The 14,572-nt window shown below is 36.4% G+C and overlaps 2 protein-coding genes across 3 annotated transcripts; both read left to right on the top strand.

Annotated features, from left to right (window-relative positions):
* Positions 1–308: 308 nt before the first annotated feature.
* On the top strand, positions 309–4,398 carry LOC132175149 (putative BPI/LBP family protein At1g04970). The gene is made up of 6 exons (XM_059586991.1): positions 309–1,004; positions 1,394–1,533; positions 2,330–2,681; positions 3,011–3,259; positions 3,558–3,683; positions 3,983–4,398. The coding sequence occupies exons 1-6, from the start codon at positions 597–599 to the stop codon at positions 4,196–4,198; spliced, it is 1,491 nt and encodes a 496-aa protein (XP_059442974.1). The 5' UTR covers positions 309–596; the 3' UTR covers positions 4,199–4,398.
* Positions 4,399–6,072: 1,674 nt separating this feature from the next.
* On the top strand, positions 6,073–13,991 carry LOC132174879 (uncharacterized). Of its 2 annotated transcripts, none has more exons than XM_059586612.1 (8): positions 6,073–6,244; positions 6,374–6,856; positions 8,092–8,467; positions 9,001–10,445; positions 10,695–10,808; positions 11,109–11,263; positions 12,493–12,610; positions 13,777–13,991. In XM_059586612.1, the coding sequence occupies exons 2-7, from the start codon at positions 6,437–6,439 to the stop codon at positions 12,539–12,541; spliced, it is 2,559 nt and encodes an 852-aa protein (XP_059442595.1). In that variant the 5' UTR covers positions 6,073–6,244; positions 6,374–6,436; the 3' UTR covers positions 12,542–12,610; positions 13,777–13,991. The 2 variants fall into 2 exon arrangements, with proteins under 2 accessions (XP_059442595.1, XP_059442596.1); XM_059586613.1 differs by having other exon boundaries at positions 13,772–13,991.
* The last annotated feature ends 581 nt before the right edge of the window (positions 13,992–14,572 follow it).

Raw genomic sequence — 14,572 nt, 5'->3', positions numbered from 1 at the left:
AAATTAATAAAAAATTATTATGCTAAAGTGGCTAGGATTAATGGCGGTTACACAATTTTAGCTGTAAGAATTTTATTAGCATTTCGATTGACCTGAGGAATAAAAAGTCTAAAAAAAAAACTTAGAAATTTTTTAGTTTTGTCTAATTGACTCATAAACTTATAATATATTTACCAGTTGACATGAAAAATTATTTAAAATATATTAAGTTAGACAGTATAAAGTACAAATGTGAAAGAATAGAAATACACCGCAACAAAATGTATTAATGTACGAGGTACAAGTTAACACAGTCCGAGAAGATTTCAACTAAACTTTTCCTTCACGATTGGAATCGCACGGATGCGAATCTTAAGCATGGATGCTGTTCTTCGGCAAGTTGGAGATACCACGCGCCCCGCTAACCTGAGGTGGATACGTGTGGGCCTTGTTCTTAGCAGCCAAGATATCATCTTGTACCAAGTCGGCCGTGTCGATTGTTTACTCAAAATAATGAAGAAAATTCCAAAACCTCAACCAACAAAACTTCTTTTACATAAACTCTCATAACTTCAACCTGCTGCTTTCTGGGTTTCATCTCTACCTCCTCAAAATCAATGGCACCCACTATTTTTTTCATTGTTTTATCACTTCTTTTCACTCTTTCAACCACCCGTATTCAATCCAATGATGAAGGCTTCATTTCTGTGCAAATATCCAACAGGGGTCTTGATTTTGCCAAGGATGTGCTAATAGACAAGGCCGTTTCCTCTATTGTTCCTCTTCAACTGCCTGATATTGAAAAATCTGTGAAAATCCCAGTTGTTGGCAAAGTTCATGTTCTTCTTTCAAACATTACAATTTATCATGTTGATGTTGCTTCCTCGTATATTCATACTGGAGAGACAGGTATTGTCTTAGTTGCTTCAGGTGCCACTGCAAATTTGAGCATGGCTTGGCAGTATTCTTACCGCACTTGGTTGGTTCCAGTTGCAATTACGGATGACGGGGGCGCATCTGTTCAGGTATAAAGCCAGCCTTTTTATTTTGCTTCGGCTCTAGTTTCTGTAAATTGATAGATATATGGCTGAATTTTGCTAATATAGCCATTTTTCTTTTGGCTCGCCTTTGTCATATTGTTTGCAGTCGATTTTAGCTATACTTGAGATAAGGGCCATTGACCTCTAAATATCTTGATTCAAAAGATACCATAGTTGTGTCATATAACAGAAATCTCAAACAAGCATATTTGACAATTAAGACTAAGGTGGATAGGCCAAATATATTGAAAATAATCTGTTTAGTGGCTGACATAGAGTGAAAATTGTAAGAATACTCTGTTGCTAGCAAAAGTGTTCAGAGATTTTTTCTCTTGAACTTTACTTTCTCATTAAATACTGCTGTTTCTATCAAGGTTGAAGGTATGGAAGTGGGGCTAGCTGCAGCTCTCAAGAACCAAGATGGAAATCTTAAGCTCTCGGTGCTGGAATGTGGATGCCATGTGAAAGATATCTCAATAAAGTTGGATGGTGGAGCATCTTGGCTTTATCAAGTGTAAGCAATCCTCCTAAATAATTGAAGTCCTCTTGATAAACGGTTTGTTATCATCTATATATTGTAGTCGAGAAGGTGATATTTTTATATGTGGTGTGAGATTGCAACTTAATTTCCTCAAAATCTCTTATGACTGTATATGGTGCTACATTTGCAGTATGTTGAACTGCCCCATTGCCATATGCTAGTGATTCAATTCACCAGTCTGGAATTCAGATTTACTTCTCTTTTTTGGTCAACATTATTTTCCTTTTTCAATTATTTGTTATGATCCCCATCAGAGAGTTTTTAGTTGCATGGGGAGTTTGATTGTAGATTGTAGGAATAGAGTGTTAAAAGCTTCCTCTTTCCTTCCTCTTATTCAGTTCTAAACATACCATTATCCATGATTCTATCCTAGCAGACAAGATTTTGTTTACATTTTAGCAACTTATCGGCATTCATGCGATTCCCTAGCCTGTTCCATCTGTTGTAAAATTGCCAAATTAGCAAACTCTCTACATCAAGAATCTCCACCATATATTATAGGCTTTTATAATTAGTAAAGAGATTACTTTTAAGTCTTAAGGGAGCTCAAGGTCAACATCTCATACAAGCAGAGATCCCTTCCCACTTCAATCGTACTAACTTGAAAAGACATCAGTTGATTAATAATACACTTTTAACTTTTTATTTCTTAATGATGTATTAATCTCTATTATTCTCTCTCTTAATCAGTCTGACTATTGGTCTTAATGAATCTTACTAATTAAACAATGAACTACTTATGCACTTTATTCCTTTACTTTTATTCCAGGGTAGTGAATGCTTTTGAAGGAAAAATAGCATCTGCAATTGAAAATGCGATTTCCAAGAAAATCAGAGAAGGGATAATAAAGCTTGACTCCTTATTGCAATCTATTCCAAAAGAAATCCCAATATATCACACTGCTGTTTTAAATGTTACTTTTGTGGACAATCCTGTGTTGAGTAATTCTTCCATTGAAGTTGAGATTAATGGCCTAGTCACAGCAAAGGATGCTGTTTTAGTCTCAAACTACATCCATAAAGGATGGAAGGATACTTTTTTCTGCAGTGGTCCAGCTAAGATGATCCAGATCTCATTACAACAAGATGTTTTTAATTCTTTATCATTAGTTTACTTTGATGTAAGTTCTTTCAATGTCAACTCTTTGTTTTCCACATTATTATTCAAGTGCATTTAAAAGGATCTTTTGCAATTAGTTTCCGTATGGTGTTTTAAAAGCATCAAGCTTTAAGCTAGGTGGTGCATTTTTTGACATTGTCAAGATGGGACATACTACCTTGGCTGGGTCTGGCTTTGTCTTGGTATGCTGAATTGAAACTGAGTTGGGACTCAGGAATGAAACAGTTGTCTGAGCACTAACTCACCTTGGACATGCCTGAGTTGCACACTTGTATTTTCTGTAATGCAATTGCAGTTGGACACCTGAACTAATGCTTTTTTTTTGGTCAGGCAGATTATATGCACTGGATTGTGGACAAAATACCAGATCAATCCATTTTGAATACAGCTGGATGGAGATACATTGTTCCTCAACTGTACAAGCAGTACCCAGATGATGACATGAATCTTAATATATCTGTATCTTCTCCACCAATTATTAAAGTTGCAAAGGATGTCATTGGCGCCATTATTAACTTAGATGTGACAATTGATGTTGTGGATGGTGGTGAAGTTATACCGGTTGCTTGCATCTCATTGGTACACTTGATTGAAACATCTGTCTGTAGAAACTGTAAATTTTTATGCACTACGTTTTCCTTACACTTCACTAAATTATTTCTTCACTTTTTAACTATGTGACAAATTAAGTAATCATGTTATAATATTTGTGTGAACTGTTGTGAAATCTAATGAATGAATCTTGATATGGCACCAGTTTTTTTTCTTCCATATTAAGTACATATAGGAACACCATTTCACATATTGTCTAAAGTTGACAGTTGGAAGTATCAGTTTGTTCTTCATGAGGATCAGTAGGTGCTATTTGTTGGTGCAGGATATAAGTACTTCAGGTTCTGCAGTAATCTTGAGGAATAATCTAGCTGGTAGAGTCAGATTGGAGGACTTCACTGCATATTTGAAATGGAGTGAGATTGGTGACCTGCACATGCATCTTCTTCAGGTTAGTGTCATTTCTGTGTCAGTCTGGAGCTACTTAATGATGCCTGGAAATTGAATGGAACTGAAAAACGACCAAAGTTTTTCTTAACTAGATTCTGAAATACTTCCTAAGAGTTTTATTTATTTATTTCCATTGAGCTATACTTCCCCATAGTGGCCTAGAAACTTTGACCAATTATATCAAGCAATGTAAAACTCAATTATTTCCATTGAGTTTTATTTATTGCATTCTCTTGCTAGAATAAAGAAACATTACTTTCTGAAGTCACTATGAATCTCATGCTGTGTTGATCTCTGCAGCCAATAATGTCAACTGTCCTCAAAACCGTAATCTTGCCGAACGTGAACTTACACCTGATGAAAGGATTTCCTCTGCCTCTCCCTCATGGTTTTACACTCCAGAATGCTGAAATTGTCTGCACAGATTCAAGGGTTATAGTTTTCAGCGATCTGGCCTTCACAGAACAATACCATCTTAGCCAGAAGCTACTTACTTCACTGCATCTAGGTACTTGAATATCATGTAAACAAAGTAGGCACTTCTATCAGTCTATTCTGTGCATATAAATTTAGAATTGTACATGTAATGTTTGCTCAAAAACTAAATAAGATTTCTGTTGGGTTGTTAGTTTTGTGATCCATATTGCTTAAATGATAGCTTGAACAAAATTTGTAACACTTGGTGCAATTGAAGGAGGTAAAAGTTTTTGAGTTTGCTTGCGAAGGATAATGTGATCTTTTTCATATTGAAATAGGCTATGTGAGAATTGTTTAACAAAAAAAAAAAAAACACAATGGCTCATTGACAATGCGTTTTAGAGGGTGTTTTTTGTTTTGAGTAATGCTATAAACCAAACTTTTATCCTATAATTATTTCACAATGTTAACATGTCAGTCCTAACTAACCCTTGAACCAAAGATTGGTTGGGATTGTCGCATCTGCATCGTAAGATATTTATAGGACCAAAATGTAATTTTTAGCATTTTTTTTTTAATTTTTTGTTTTAAAAGATGTTTTGATGTGACATAAAAAATGAAAGTAGTTTTGAATTTTGGGTTGTTTGTTATTAAAAAAAAAAAAAAAAAAAAAAAAAAAGATGAAAAAAGTTTTATCAAATAAAGCCAATACAATAAGCCTACCTAGGCTAGGGTTTGTGTTGGGGCCATGCACCATCTGTAATGTATCTCTAAAATTTCCTAAATCAACTATAGGCCTAACACATAAGTTTCAAGCATGGGCCTCTGATCCATTTCAATCCTAGTGGGTCCAAAAATGCAAGGAAATGAAGAACTAGCTGGATACTTTTCATTCAACTTTAATACGATATGCCATTTAAAATTGTAAAAAGACACGGTTAAATAAAACAAAGTCTAAACATTTTAGCAATTATACTTCAAATAATAAGGGTTGGTTGTACTTATAGACTTTCATGTTTATTTTATTTTTCCTTTTAAAACAAAACATTAACAAATAAATCAAAATACAAAACACTTGAAATTAAGTTTATTTTTATGTCACATCATAATACATTTTTCAACCAAAAAATAAAAAGCACAATCTAAAGAGTAGACTTTACAAACTTGAGGTTATTAACCGTTAACCATATAATGGCTATAATGGCATTGGTAGGTGGTTGGCTTTTTTCAACTAAGCGCCTAAGGCTGTACAGTTAGTTATGGTAAGGTAGACGAAGATGGTTAATATATATATATATATATATATATATATATATATATATATATATATATAGCAAAACAATGTTGTTTTATTATAAGGTTTTATACCAAAACACTAAAACATTCTTAAAACCATCTAAAAACAAGCTAAAAAAAAGGTCCAAAACACCAAAAAATAAGCACAAATGAAAAAATGACAAGGATATTGATTTATAAAGGAAATGTGGGTTATACAAATTCAATGGTGGTTTGAGAAAGAAATTGATGAAAGATGAATGAGAGACAGATGAATATCTGGTCTCTTTCTTAAATTCAGTCTATAAAACTGTTATTTGTGATAAGTCTCTTACCATGTGAGAAGCACGTAACATGTGTTAGCAAATAAAAATGACATGTTTTAGCAAGTAAGAAGCACATTTTTTTTTTATTAATACGTGTTTTTTTAATAACTTAAACGGACACATATTTATTTTTTAAAGACTAATTTGTAAGAGTTTTTACAACAAATTTCTGTCATTTAGAGCTTGGTTAGGGAAATTTGTTGTCCTACTTTAAATTTATAAAAATAAAAATTTTGGGTGCCAATTTGAAAAGATAGAAAGGAGTAGTGGCATGATTGAAAAATGTTGGAAACAGTTGGCTCCCACGCCCTTGCACGTTAAAACCCGGTTTCCAAACCCGAACCCGTTTTATATTACAAATAACGCTTTCGCTTTCTCTCTCTCTCTCTCTCTTTCTCTCACAAAATCGCTCTGCTCAGCCACCCCACACCCAACCCAACACCCCTTCCCTTTCTCTCTCCCAAAACTCACCCCCCTCTTACTATTATCACTAACCCAACACACAAATCTCTCTTTCTCTCTCCCTAAATTACCCGCCAAAAAGGTCTCTCTCTAATTAACGTACCCTAATTTAAACCACAAATTCAAAATCCCCCTAAACCCCTCTTTCCCTCTCCCTCCCTCTCTCTCTTTCCCTCTCTCGCATGTCTAACCAGGGCTCTCTCTCGTGCAGGTCCTATACAAGCAGTTCGCTGAAACGGCGTCGTTGGCCTCTAGGGCTTGTTCTCTCTGAACAATGGATCCGACGGTCGGGGTCGAGCCAATGGAGCTGGCCGAACCGTCGAACGGAGGGGACGAGGACTTGGGGGCCCGGACGAGCAAGAGGGCCAAGATTGGGCCTGGGCCTGGGCCTGGGACTGGGCCGGGGCGGGAGCTGAAGAGAGTGGCGGAGATCGTGCTGGTGCTGTCAGCGATGGCGAGGATGCGAGGCGGAGGGAAGGGCCCGACGGATGCGGAGGTGGAGCTTATGGTGGAGGCCAGGGCCAAGCTGGCAGAGGCCTGCGCGGCCCTGGCGCCCAAGGACGTGGTGGGCCGGGAGGCAATTGGGGCGGTGATTGAGGATTTGGGGCTCAATGGCAAGCTCAAGGATCAGCGGCTAGGGTTTCGGACTCCCAAGTTGACTATCAAGGAGAAGTTTGATAATGCAAAGAGGAAGGTCAGGGTTCTGATTTAGATTTGAATTGTGTCGTATGCTATGTGCTAGAATTCAATTTTTTTATAAGTATGTGTTACACTTAAATTCACTGCACTAAGTTAGATTTGAATTTGTGTTATATGCTATGTGTTAGAATTAAATTCACTAAACTTGAGCTTTTGAGATATTTCTAATTTATTATGATATGGCAATAGGTGTAGTTTACTTACCGAGGGAGAGTCTGGATCCACATGTAAATGGGTGTTAGAATATTCTAAGCCAAGAGTCTAGGGTCATATGTGAGGGAGAGTGTTAAAATATTCTAAATTGAGTAAATTCATTATTTACTATGAGTTTAAGCTTTTGAGTTAAGGGAATATTTATCACGATGTTTGGTTTGAGTTTTGTTGGAATTGGTGTCAGTAATGTTGATTATGGAATTGTGTTATATTTGTTTGATGGTTAGATGATACAAACCGACCAGAATGTGGGCTCTGTTATGCCCTGTCTGTGGAAGTTGAAACAGACGATGTGGCAAGGGAAGTTGAGAGCATGATGGGTTGTGGGTTGTTTTTTGTTTTGTAACTGTTACTTGGCTGTTAGTCTTAGTGGTACGAGTCTCTAGTAACTGTTGTTCTCTGTGTTGTATAACCAGTTTCATGCTCATCGAGCAAGGTGTGAAGAAAGTATTTGTATTTGTACTGAGGTTTGACTCCCACCTGAAGTGGAACCTTTTTATTCAACATTTACTGTGTTCAGTGTAGTAGAGTGCTTATGTGCCCATCATTGGAGAATGTGGTGGAGGATATGGAATTGAGGTTTTGAAATCTTAGGTTTCTATGTTAGATTTTAGAATTTTGAATCTTTGTGTTAGTTTCATCAATTAGTAACCATCAAAATTGTGAAAATTTCTAGAAAATTGGCTTACTTGGTTTGAGGATCTTGGACTTGGTGATCAACCCAAGAATGAGTATCTCAGAGAAAGTTGGTGAAACGTAGTTTGAGCCTGACTTATGTTGAAGAGGGTTATTCAGATGGGTCCAGAATTATGTCATGCAACCAGAGTGTCCTAAGAGTATACTCTCCCTCTATTAGTCTTCTAGTCCATGTGTATTCAATGTCTTTGATATTGAATTGCAAACACCAAGTTAGAGGCTCCAAATTATCAAAAACTTTTTTCTAGGATTTAGTGTTTAATGTGCTAAATGATTAATTTATTCTCTGATATACTTTGTAATGCTTCTTTATTTCCCTAGATGGATGAGTCGAAGAATTTTGTTGCACATACTACTGCATATACTTCTCACCCCGTGCAACCAAGCTCTAGTACATCGGCTGAAATCAGTGGGGCATTGCATACTGTGCGTACTTTTCCATCAGATAAACCAAGCAATCTGCCAATTTCTTCTGGTGGCATCCCAGCTTCTTCACCTTTAGGTCATGCTTCTGCAGTAACTTCTACTTCCATACAATATCAATTGCCGACTAATGAAGTTAGACCAGGTATTAGAGGATTGCCTAGCGGTCATTTAGGAAGAGATTCTTCTTCCTTATCATTGGCTAAAGTTGAAAGAGCACAGTTCAAATTGGATGGAGGATCAAATGGGTCTTCTTATGCATCGCAATTACAAGGTAATGTTCCCCTCTTACGAAAATTGATGAGAGGGATTTTCTGTTTTCAAAATAATCTTAAGATTTCTGAATCTTTTATGTTTGTTGTTTAATACAAAACTGAAAAAAGTATCAACCAGAAAAAAGATTAGATAGCCTGCCTGGAGAATTCTAGCACACATAAGAGACTGGCCAAGGGCATTCTCTTTGCTATAGCCTAAATGCTTGACTGGAATTTTGTTTATATTCACTTGACAGCTATTTTTCGCTACTTCAGAGAATAGTGTTTTGACCTTTGTTGGAATAGTTAGTTGGGTAATTGTGCTTGCTCCATTACCATCAACCTCTTTTTTATTTTTCGCTGGGGGTAGGGTTGTTGGGCGAGGTGAAGTTACAATGGTAACTTTTAATTTATATTGTTGCCATTTTCTCTTCTTAGCTTACAGTTTGTTGCAACTAACCTGATGGCTCTTTCCAGTTGCTTAAGCTATGATTTTTTTTTTTTTTTTGTGATAAGTTATAAGAATTTATTCTTCATATATTTCTGTTTTCAGCAAATTCTTCTGCAAACCACCCACTGGTGAATGCTCCTACATGGTCTGTACAAACCCAATCTGCCTCAGCAGCTAAAAGTGGGCAAGAAAACAAGGTGCCAAATAATAGTTCTGCCAAGGTTGAGGGAACTGTTGAAATAAATATGTCACGAGTAGCTACTCAAGGAGCGAGAGATCAGAGCTTTAGGCCATTTGTAACTCAAACGGCACCTGGAAATTTGCCAAATATACAGCAGCCTCTGCAGGGAATGGGCTTTGTCCAAGCCCCTTCACTTGGTAATAATCACAATGAAATTGCTAAACTTGTTCAGAAGTTATTACAACCACAGCGTCCTGATCACCCTAAGTGGAATCCTCCGTCAAGGGATTACATGAATAAGGCTTTAACTTGCCAATTGTGCCAGCTTACCATCAGTGAGGTTGATAATGTTCTTCTTTGTGATGCTTGTGAGAAAGGATATCACTTAAAGTGTATGCAGCCTAATCAAAAGGGAATTCCTAGAGGTGAGTGGCACTGCATGAGGTGCTTGACGTTGACCCAAGGGAAACCTTTGCCCCCTAAATATGGTCGTGTCATGAGAAGTGGTACAAATCAACCAAATTTGTCTCCTGAGATTCCTATGAAGGTGTCATCTTCAGAGAAGAAAGTGGGAACTTTAGATCCAAAGGTCAATCAGCCGAAGATGACAGCAAATGGAAGCTCTGCTCTACAAAGTCCCACACATGCTAGTAGTGCAGGCACCAATCATGTTGAGTCAGCATCTGATGTAAAGATTCCTAATGCAAGAGAAACTCAAGGGAATAACAGCATATCAAGCAGTAAAATTATGGATGACAAAACTTTTTCTGGAGCTTCCCCTAATATCCCATCAAAACCCTTGGGGGAAGCTAGTTATTCTCCTCCTGTTGGCTCATCAAGTGTAAAGTCTGCTCAAAATCTTAAAGATCATGAGTTATCTACGCTTGAAGAGAGATCTTTTCAACAAAAGACAGAGTCTCCTGCTAAAGTATCTGAAACAGTAAGTAGTAAGTCTAATCATTCCCAACCCTTGCACAACTCGCAAGTTGTTGACTGGAGAGACTTGCCTAAATGTGCTGAGGTTCCATCAAAGAATTGTGATGACAATGACCTTGCTGTCAAAGATCCTGAAAAATCTCAGATAAGAGAAAATCTTGACTGTACTTCAGTATCTGATACTAAGCAAGATGACCAACTTGTTGCTCAGGCAACTCCTTCTGGGGGATTTCAAACTTGTACAGGGAGTGAACGTTCTGGGTTTCCTTCAGATGGCTTGCGGAGTGTGGAATGGATTGGCAACGTTATCCAAGTTTTAGAAGGGAAATCGTTCTACCAGTCTTGTAGAGTTAATGGAGTAATGTATAAACTGCAGGATCACGCCCTTTTTCCTTCCAACCATGGTGAATTGTTACCCTCGAAGCTTCAGGCAAGCAAATAATCTGGCACTCTATGATAGTTGTAGCTTTAATGCTTGTGCATCTACACCCTACACCCATGAGATAACTAGATTTGGTTTTTTATATGATATGAGCTCTTTCTCTTGGTTACAACTTGTTTTTGAATTGTAGATCTTTCCTTTCCTCTTCTGAAATTGCTTATCAGTTGTTGCATCTTGTAAAAATATTTTCTACCAGGGGTTATAATATGAAGTCATGAATTTTGTTTTTGATTGCAGTCCATGTGGGAGGACAGCAAAACTGGGTCAAAGTGGGTTATTGTCACAAGGTGCTATTTTCCTGGCGACTTGCCTGAGAATGTTGGGCGCCCATGTGCCCCTGAGAGCAATGAGGTGAATAATTTTCTTGTATACAATTTTTTTTTTAATTATCAACATGAAAAATCTGTGGTTGGTTATATAGCTGACTAATTGATTGACCTCTTGAGATATTGGTCATGTGGATTCATTCACGATCACAGCCACGTAGAACTTGATTAAAAGTAGCATGCACCACTGTGATCACATTTAGTGTAGTGTGTTATGTTAGTTAATTGAGATTCTACCCTCTCCCTCTTCTTGAATTGGCATATGAATGGATGGTATATGCAATAATTCATATAAAGTGCATATGAACTCGTTGCTCTGTTCTAGGTCTATGAATCAAATCATGAAAGCACAATAATGGCTGGTTTGATCCAAGGCCCATGCGAAGTTCTGCCTCCTGCCAAGTTTAGTGAAGAAAGTGAAAGACGGAGTCAGGCAGGACCCAATGCAAGTATTGGATTACAGCCAGTTTTCCTGTGCAAGTATGTCTCATCATTTCTTACTTTCCAAGCAATTGCTTCATTACTTCTTGCAGTTGCCCTTGAAAGGAAAAGTACAGAGAATATTTCTTTTACATGGTTCTAGGTGTGCGTACATGCATGGAAATCTGACTAACTTTTTTGTGTAACCATAGTTGGTGAAAATATGCTTTATTTGAAATGTATCAGGAATCTTGATCTATGCTATGGATACTTCTAAAACTTTAGATTTTAATGATTTTGTTTTGTGCTCAGTGTTTCATGCTTGTTGTCTTGTGGAAAGGGAAGAGAATGAGATGAAATAGTGTAAATAACTACCTATATAAGTGTGTAGAATAAGGATAAATAATGGTAGGATGACACCCCATCAATTTTGATGGGTCCTCACCCACTTTTATATATATGTGGGTTTTGTAACTGTTTTGGCTATTTAATAGATTAAGAACATCTTATATAAGCGGGAACAAAACTAAAATTAGAAAGTAAATGGCTCTTTTTATAAAAAATAAATTAAAAAAAAAAAAAGAACTTTATTTTTTGGTTCAAACATGCTATGCTAATCACCTTTCAATTATAAATAAATATATAAATCATTTTACCACTTTTTATAGTCCGTAGATTTATTTGAACAATTTGGATCGATAAATTATCTCGCTGTCAAGTGTGAAAGTCGATGATGGAGTGCCACCATACCATAGCTTATGGCATTCAAAAGTTCTCGTGAAATAATTTAAAACTTAGAAGAGTGAGATAACATCTGTCATGACATTCCTACACAGATGGTTTTCTTGTAACATGTTTCTAAAGTGGACTTTTTTTTTTCCCCAAAGGCTGGGTTGTAATAATTTTACACAGCAACGCCTCTCTTGCATAGTTAAATCAGAACAGGGTGAGATGGGCCAGAGTAGGTGGAAACCTATCCCTGACCTAAAGCCACATTGGGGTAGGTCTTTAATTCCAATGTAACTCTATCCTGAATAAGTTTGTAATCAAGTTCCACGAGGGGCGGGGCAGGGAAGGGCCCAATTGAATCTGCCCCATTGTAATCCTATGACCTGGTCTGGATTTGCCTTGTGTGCAAATCCTTTAGTGCTGCATGAAGACAATCCAGTGCTTGTTCATTAGTGTTATGGTAATAAATATTAACCAATATGTATTGTTATTTATCGAAGCAGAGAGTGACTTGGCTGATATTGGCTCTTGTTTAACGAGAGGATGGTTTTGTTTTGCAGATGGTTCTATGATGAATTTAAAGGACTTTTTCAACCTGTTTCCAGTTAATCTGCTCATGCACATACATTGGTGATTGATTTGGTTTCATTGCACCTTTTTGGTGCTCTCTTTTATCAGGTATTTGATATGCGTTGGCCTAACTGTTGTCTTGTTTATTTCTGGCCTTTTGCTTGTGTTGGTTATCTTTTGTCATTGAGAGCATGGGACTTGTAAATGTTAGCTGTATAAACTGCTTGTTTTTTGGAATAATAATACTCTTATGTAATATAAAACGTTTTGTGGGAAACTTTTTAGAAAATGATAATTATGGATGTGGCTTTTTGGTTGATTGAATCGGTGCATGATGTGATTAATGGAGTCAACAAAGAATACTCTTTTCACTTTTACATGAGAACATGGAGATAATATATTCTGATTCATTTGACCTTTAGTACAGAAAGTGAGAGGGAGAGTTCCGGCTGGGGTGGGAGGAGGACCTGCAAAGAGAGAAGGTTAAAATAATTGTTCTAGTAATCTTTTATGGGCTTTAGTTTTCCCAATAATATTTCAAACTTATAGAGGCTGAACCTAAAACCATGTTGCACATAACATGTTTTAGTAATTTACTAGGCAAGTAGTATGCACTTTTTGGATATGCTTGCTACTGTGAAATTAGTTTATTTTAATTATTGAAATAATGACCAATCAACGTTCTCACCTAACTGAGTACTCATTTCATTAGACATGAATGTCCCCTAGCTTTTGACACTCATCTTTTATTTATTGGATATTCTTCCCTGGAGTTTGTGTTTATTAGGAATTCAAGAGGGCGTGGTTGGGACCTCTTTTTGTTGGGTAATAAGATGAGAAACCTTTTCAGTCTCTCTCTAGGAGATAATGAATCTGATAAAGATCAAACAAATAAAAGGCAACGAGTAATTTTTTTGATTTGGATACATATGCTATGCTATCCATGCAATCTCAAGAAATTTAGAGTTATAGTTTCTGATGCTTTCATATTATGGCTTCTCTAAAGATGTTTTAGAAGACTGATACGGCTAGAAAAAAGCATCAAGATTGAGATCAATGGCCATGACACACACAAATGTTTGTTCAATAATAAATGTGGAAGTTTACATCTAATTTTGCAATATATGGAGAGGTTTCATATTTTTCAGTTTGTTGTCAATGTAGAAATCTTAGGGTGTGAACCTTATATTTAAATATTTTATAGTTCATATTGCTCTTCCCTTTGCAACTATCTATGAAGGGGGATCTCTAATGAATTATTTGTTTCAGTACAGGTAGTTTATAGCAGATGTGGCATTCAGATAATTGACGGTTGAGGAAGCTCCAATATTCATTCCCTGTACAATATTTAGCTGTAATCCTAGTTTGTATTATCTTCCAATAGCAATTCAATTTGTAATTTTTGTTGCCCTCTTTGGTGCCTTTATGACCCACTATTACATTATCACACCCCATCAATCATAGAATGAATTTCTGCAATTTCTCTTTATACTTTTTGAATTGTTGACTCCATTTTTCAAAGAAGCTATTTTCTTAGTGTCGGAAATTTTTTTGGTGTTGATAGAAAGGAGTGTACGTGTTCTTTTGCCCTGTTTGTCTAAATCTGTTACGTCATGGGAATTGAATTCCTTGTGAATTCATTGTATCCACTTCTTTATTCTCTAATTCAAAGCTTAAGGCACAATTGCGGTTGTACAGTCTCTCTTTAATATATATATATTTTTTTCTAATCAATGGGAGAGGGAAAAAAGGGAGAGTTACAGTGGTGTCTTTCCCACAATTGATCCTAAATGAAGAAATAAAAGGATTAGACGTAAGAATGTTTTTAAAGATACGATTAGAAGCGGTTCATTTAGTAAGTTGATGTTTCTTTAAAGTCTTTAAACTTCGTCTACAATGGCTAAATATTGAGCCGAAAGAAAAGAACAAGAATGAACAATTGAAGTATTACCCATACAAAAAAAAGTGTAACGGGGAATAAGATCTTAAGGTTTATGTCATGGGTGAGATTAGATTGTATAAATCTAATAGTTTATATGCTGTCATATGATAAATATGTTGTCACATTAT

This window comes from Corylus avellana, chromosome ca3 (genome assembly GCF_901000735.1).
Source record: "Corylus avellana chromosome ca3, CavTom2PMs-1.0".
Classification (NCBI taxonomy): Eukaryota; Viridiplantae; Streptophyta; class Magnoliopsida; order Fagales; family Betulaceae; genus Corylus; species Corylus avellana.
The sequence above is the reverse complement of the archived record's forward strand: the minus strand, read 5'-3'. Positions and strand labels throughout refer to the sequence as shown.